Below are 6,959 nucleotides of genomic sequence, written 5' to 3'. Positions count from 1 at the left end.
AACCTCCTGCCATTACTGTCGGCGGACGGAAAAGGACGAGCGGAGTCGTTCAGTCGTCTCCTTTAACCCTGACGCCGTCTCCTTTAACGGCCGCTCAGCCGGGAGCACCGAGGAGACTCCCGGAGAGAAGGAGACGAGAGAGAATGACCCCGGAGCCGGACCATGGCGGATCTACCTGAGCACTGGTCCTACGGAGTGTGTGGGGACGGCAGGGTGTTTTTCATCAAGTAAGACGAGATCTTTACCAGACCCAGTAGCGAGACTTCTGTTTTGTTAGGCGTAGTGTCTCTGGTGTAACAGGTGTTACCGTGAGGTAGTATTATTAGTGCAAAGTATAGTGTCTCTGGTGTAACAGGTGTTTACCGTGAGGTAGTATTATAGTGTATAGTAGTATAATGTCCCTCTGGTGGAACAGGTGGAACCGTGAGGTAGTATTATAGTGTATAGTAGTATAGTGTTCCTCTTACCGTGAGGTATTATTATGGTGTATAGTAGTATAGTGTCTCTGGTGTAACAGGTGTTACCTTGAGGTAGTATTATAGTGTATACTAGTATAGTGTCCCTCTGGAGTTACAGGTGTTTACCCTGAGGTAGGCCTAGTGTTATAGAGTATGGTAGTATAGTGTCTCTCTGGTGTAACAGGTGTTACCGTGAGGTAGTATTATAGTGTATAGTAGTATAATGTCTCTGGTGTAACAGGTGTTTACCGTGAGGTAGTATTATAGTGCATAGTAGTATAATGTCTCTGGTGCAACAGGTGTTTACCGTGAGGTAGTATTATAGTGTATAGTAGTATAATGTCTCTGGTGTAACAGGTGTTTACCCTGAGGTAGTATTATAGTGCATAGTAGTATAATGTCTCTGGTGTAACAGGTGTTTACCGTGAGGTAGTATTATAGTGTATAGTAGTATAATGTCTCTGGTGTAACAGGTGTTTACCCTGAGGTAGTATTATAGTGTATAGTAGTATAATGTCCCTCTGGTGTAACAGGTTTTTACCGTGAGGTAGTATTATAGTGTATAGTAGTATAATGTCCCTCTGGTGTAACAGGTGTTTAGCCTGAGGTAGTATTATAGTGTATGGTAGTAGGCCTATAATGTCCCTCTGGTGTAACAGGTGTTTACCCTGAGGTAGTATTATAGTGTATACTAGTATAGTGTCTCTCTGGTGTAACAGCTGTTTCTCTCCCGCAGCGATGAGGAGCTCCGTACTACATGGCTTCATCCCCGCTCTGGAGAATCCGTCAACTCCGGACACATGATGCGCTCAGGTAGACGGCTGGTGTGTTACACATGTTGGTCACATGTTGGTAGCTGTTTACATGTTGGTGACTGTTTACATGTTGGTCGCTGTTCACATGTTGGTCGCTGTTCCCAGTTCACATGTTTGATAGCTGTTCACATGATGGGCGATGTTGACACGTTGGTAGCTTTTCATCTCTTGCTCACTGTTCACATGTTGGTAGCTGTTCACATGTTGGTCGCTGTTCACATGTCGGTAGCTGTTATAATGTTTGTGACTGTTCAAATATTGGTCGCTGTTCCCATGTTGGTAGCTATTCAAATGTTGATGACTGGTCACATGTTGGTAGCTGTTCAGATGTTTGTGACTGTTAACATGTTGGTCACTGTTCACATGTTGGTCACTGTTCACATGTTGGTCGCTGTTCCCATGTTGGTAGCTATTCAAATGATTGTGACTGGTCACATGTTGGTAGATGCTCACATGTTGGTAGCTGTTCAGATGTTGGTGACTGTTAACATGTTGGTCGGTGCTCACATGTTGATAGCTATTCACATGTCGGTGACTGTTTACTTATTGATAGCTGTTTACATGTTGGTGACTGTTCACATGTTTGCGACTGTCACATGTTGGTGACACTTCACATTTTGCTTACACTTCACATGTTGGTAACTGTTTACATGTTTGTCAGTGTTCACAAGTTGGTGACTGTTCACATGTTGTTGAATGTTTACATGTTGGTCGCTGTTCACATGTTGGTAGCTATTCAAATGTTGGTAGCTGTTCAGATGTTGGTGACTGTTAACATGTTGGTCGGTTTTCACATGTTGGTCACTGTTAACATGTTGGTAGGTGTTCAGATGTTGGTGGCTGGTCACATGTTGGTGACAGTCACATGTCATCTTTTCAGATGTTGGTCGGTGTCAACATGTTGGTGACTGTTCACATGTCGGTGACCCTTCACATGTTGGTGACTGTTAACATGTTGGTCGTTGTTCACATATTGGTCGCTGTGCACATGTTGGTTGCTGTTCACATGTGGGTCACTGTTCACATGTTCGTTGATAGCTGTTCACATGTTGGTTGCTGTTCCCATGTGGGTCACTGTTCACATGTTGGTCGCTGTCCACAAGTTGGTCACTGTTCACATATTGGTAGCTGTTCACATGTTGGTCACTGTTCACATGTTGATCACTGTTCACATGTTGGTAGCTGTTCTCATGTTGGTAGCTGTTCACATGTTGGTCACTGTTCACATGTTGATCACTGTTCACATGTTGGTAGCTGTTCTCATGTTGGTAGCTGTTCACATGTTGGTAGCTGTTCTAGTGTTGATCACTGTTCACATGGTGGTTGGCTCTGTTCACATGTTGGTAGCTGTTCACATGTTGGTGTTTATAGGGGAGGCTTTAGAGGAAGCAGAAAACCTTCAGCTGACACTCCGCGGTCTTATTCCTACGTTCCAGACCTACCTCAGGGATGGGAGGAAGGATTCACGGACGACGGGGCGAGTTACCTCATCAAGTAAGCATTTCTTTTTTATTTACTGATAATACTTTTGTTGGTATAGATAAATATAGAGAACACTTTATTGGATAATACAAGTTGAAATGAGATGCAGTGAGCAGTGTCCAGCTCACTGAAGCATTGCATGTTGGCCTGCTGGTTACCGGTGTGTGTTACCGACCTAATGCTACTCACTCACTAACTTCCTCTACTAGCAAAGTAAACAGTAAACCACATGATTTTGTATGTGCTTAAGCAACCACGAGGAAATAGTAGTTATAGTCTTTTCTCTAGGAAAAGACGCACACACACACACACACACACACACACACACACACACACACACACACACACACACACACACACACACACACACACACACACACACACACACACACACACACACACACACACACAGAGGACTTTGGTCTTGTGATCCTTGCCAAGTGATTCAGGTGTGGACTGTAATCATTTTAGAACTGAGTTTTTTTTAATTCTTTTTATTTTTTTTAAGGAAATAAGGTTACATTTGAAAATGTTGAAGGAAACTTTTATTCAGTCTCTTCAGATATTCAGTTTAGTTCAGCTCAACTACGTTTAGTTTAGTTCAGATTAGTTTAGTTTAGCTCAGATTTAGTTTGGTTCAGATTAGATTAGTTCAGTTTAGTTCGAGGGATGACCAGATAATAATTGCTTGTAAGCGACTGAAAGTGTCCGGCGAACCATAAAATAAGCCCTCTAGACCCTTTTTTTCGTTGATAATCAAGTAGAGATTCTCAAAGTTGCCCGGAGGAATGTAACAGCCCAAATGTCTTCCATGTTATTGGCTAGGGGCACAGCGAACGCTTACAAATCTGCATTTTTTAACCAATAATATTGCTCAAAATAAATCCCCCCTCTTGATACTTGTCAGTTTTAAATATGTTGGCGCCTCTATTATATTATTCACGGTAGCCGGTAATCGACTTGTGTGGACTTCCTGGAAACATGGACCTACCGGTAAGGCACAGACTTCGAAAACAGTCTTTTTTAATAAACTCCTGGTACGCTAACTAAGTTGTTTATGCTTTCTTTTATATGTAGGGACCCTATCATGCTACTGCCGAGGTTTGGTGCTATTTTGAGCAATATTAGTGGTTAAAAAATGCAGATTTGGAAGCGTTCGCTGTGCCCCTAGCCAATAACATGGAAAGCATTTGGGCTGTTAGATTGCTCCGGGCTACTTTGGGCAAGCTCTTTTATCCATTATCACCGGAAAAAAGTGTCTGAGGGCTTATTTTATGGGTCGGAATTACGGAATTGCGCTTGAAGAGATAGAAGGTGCTGGATCTGGCCTTGGACAGTTGTCTTTTCTACTTGAAACCAAACAGTTCAGAGTCAGAGGAGGATGTTCGTCATTCCTTAGTCACTGCTCTACAGGTACATTTAGTCCTGGCAGCTCACTGCTCTACTGTGTACAGTTGGTCCTGATAGCTCACTGCTCTACTGTGTACAGTTGGTCCTGGCAGTTCACTGCTCTACTGTGTACAGTTGGTCATGGCAGCTCACTGCTCTAGTGTGTACAGTTGGTCCTGGCAGCTCACTGCTCTACTGTGTACAGTTAGTCCTGGCAGCTCACTGCTCTACTGTGTACAGTTGGTCCTGGCAGCTCACTGCTCTACTGTGTACAGTTGGTCCTGGCAGTTCACTGCTCTACTGTCTACAGTTGGTCCTGGCAGCTCACTGCTCTACTGTGTGCAGTTGGTCCTGGCAGCTCACTGCTCTACTGGTACAGTTAGTCCTGGCAGCTCACTGCTCTGTGTACAGAGCAGACCATCCAATGAGGCTGCGCTTCATTCAGTTGAAGGATTAAATATCCAGGTTGTTCACTGCTCAACAGATTTGATGACTGGGGAACTGGTGGGTTAATGAATGAAGAGACAAACTTTTTGATTGATGCCATTAAGTAGTTTGATCTTTGGTAACCCTAATTGATTTGTTTCCTGGTTTGTTTGGTGTTTGAACAACAAGCATTCACCAGGGTGTAGATAAACAGCGTTATAAACAGGATAACTATCGAATTTAAACATTATATCAAGCACATAACATGCTAACAGAATATAACATAAAGTGAATATTAAAAAAGCATCCAGATGGAGTGATCTTTTAAATCTAAAACAAACAATGCTTGGTAAAGGGCCGAGTAGTTTCGGTGTGCCCTCAACTCGTAGCCCGAAGATTATGGGTTTGATCCCCTGCAGGTCCACATGCCACCTGTAGTCTTTAGCCAGACGCCCTCTCCCCCATGCATACATGTGCCCTGAATTCACTGTAGTCCATCGGTAAACGCGTCTGCAATGTTACTAATACTAAGATGACCCAAGATACTGCCTGAGGCTGTTTGCATACTGACATTTGTCGCTTGTGAGGCTCACTCACTCCCTCACCTACTCACACTCTCCCATTACAAACAGAGTTGTCCACTCACTTGCAACCCATCATTCCTCAAGACTCTTGTTTCCTGCTCAAACAACATGTTGGTAAGGGAGATCAATGTTGAGGAATGTCTCTCACTCTGTCTGTACTCACACACACTCACGCACACACGTATGTTTGTATTCTATGTGTGTTTGTTGAAGAGTACTAAGCCCCCCCTCAGCAGGGGGCATCCAGCATGAAGGGGAAGGGACAAATCTCATGAAAGAGAGATAAACCTATCCCAGGAATGCAGAGAGAGGGAGACGGAGACGGAGAGAAAAAACAAAAGGACAACACAGTTTTTATTTATTGAAGAACGCCATGGCTTCTGCTTACCTGTAACTGTCCAACAGTGGCTCTATGATGGGAACCTTGTGTTGATCATCCTAGTGAACCATACAGGATTAAGAGATGTCTAGCGAGGAGGCTGCAGGTTCTGCTCCTGCACTAGGAGGTCCCTGTGGACCCTGTACCCTGTGTGTCCTACACCCTCCTTCCCTCTGAGGCGTCTGATCAGGGACGACTTCATCAAAGAAGATGACAGTTCTCTGAAACAATCACATCAATGAAAGGTTCTCTATAGCAGGGTTCCTCAACCTCTATAGCAGGGTTCCTCAACCTCTATAGCAGGAATCCTCAACCTCTTTAGCAGGGTTCAACCTCTATAGCAGGGTTCAACCTCTATAGCAGGGTTCCTCAACCTCTATAGCAGGGTTCAACCTCTATAGCAGGGTTCAACCTCTATAGCAGGGTTCCTCAACCTCTAGAGCAGGGTTCAACCTCTATAGCAGTGTTCAACCTCTATAGCAGGGTTCCTCAACCTCTAGAGCAGGGTTCAACCTCTATAGCAGGGTTCAACCTCTATAGCAGGGTTCAACCTCTATAGCAGGGTTCCTCAACCTCTATAGCAGGGTTCCGGAGCTCTGCCCCGCCCCCCAGCCCCCTCCACCACGAGTCATTGATGGCTCAGAGACCTTCACTGTTCGCCATTGATGTCTGCCGCCAAGGCCGCGGCCCAAGTTCCTATTGGACTAGGGTTACGGTCCAGAAGAAAGGTTCTGGGTTGCAGCTCGGGACATTATGGACCATCCACTCATTAAAGACTTTCTTGAGGAACATCCAGTTCCTCCTGTTAAGAAGCCAGGAGGCGTCCGTAAGAGGGGGGGTTACTGTTAGTTATCCTGATATTTTTGTGTTCCTGTTTTTTCGGCAACGTGCTTTTGTTTACATTTTGGAAGTCAGGTGATGGTCAGACATGCAAACGGCGCGATTTTCGGTGCAAGTCTCCTTTTTTTTATCCATAATTTTGGGGATCTGTGTGGTTCGTGCAGATTCGAAGATCCGTGCGAGTAATCTTATTGATTACTCTTCCCACCATTCTAACGCCGTTACCGTTACTTCCAAAAAAAGTTACTATAATTGAAGCAGTTTTTTCATCAAACTAACTGGAGCTCTCTCTCTCTTTACTGTTCCTTCCTTGGTTAGTGGGCACGAGACAATCACATTAATGATAACGATTGGTTGAGGTAGAATAACATGTCACGGTAAGCCAATCAGAGGTAGAGTTGGGTGGGTATTGTTTACAAAAACTCGAAAGCACGCAATTAGTCGGAAACACAACGGCACAATTGAGTCAACAAGGAACAGGAATGGTGAGCCAAAATAATCCCAAAACAGCCTTCTTTAAATAGAAGTGGATTGTGTTACTTTCCCTCCGAGAAATTAAAGGAACGTGTGTAATCGTGAATGCACA

At 44.2% G+C, this 6,959-nt stretch overlaps 1 protein-coding gene across 8 annotated transcripts in view; it reads left to right on the top strand.

Annotated features, from left to right (window-relative positions):
- The window catches only part of LOC115551431 (pleckstrin homology domain-containing family A member 7), a 155,564-nt gene continuing 148,605 nt past the window's right edge, over nucleotides 1-6,959 (top strand). For 7 of the 8 annotated variants that reach the window (XM_030367167.1, XM_030367156.1, XM_030367162.1 and 4 more), the window contains exons 1-3: nucleotides 2-227; nucleotides 1,195-1,271; nucleotides 2,710-2,767. In XM_030367167.1, coding sequence (XP_030223027.1) covers nucleotides 163-227; nucleotides 1,195-1,271; nucleotides 2,710-2,767 — 200 coding nt within the window. In that variant the 5' untranslated portion in view covers nucleotides 2-162. Of the gene's footprint in view, nucleotides 228-1,194; nucleotides 1,272-2,709; nucleotides 2,768-6,959 lie in introns of all 8 variants that reach the window. The other variant, XM_030367153.1, reaches the window with a different exon arrangement.

Source organism: Gadus morhua, chromosome 9, assembly GCF_902167405.1.
Source record: "Gadus morhua chromosome 9, gadMor3.0, whole genome shotgun sequence".
In the NCBI taxonomy this organism is placed as follows: domain Eukaryota; kingdom Metazoa; phylum Chordata; class Actinopteri; order Gadiformes; family Gadidae; genus Gadus; species Gadus morhua.
This window is presented reverse-complemented; position numbering and strand designations above follow the sequence as displayed.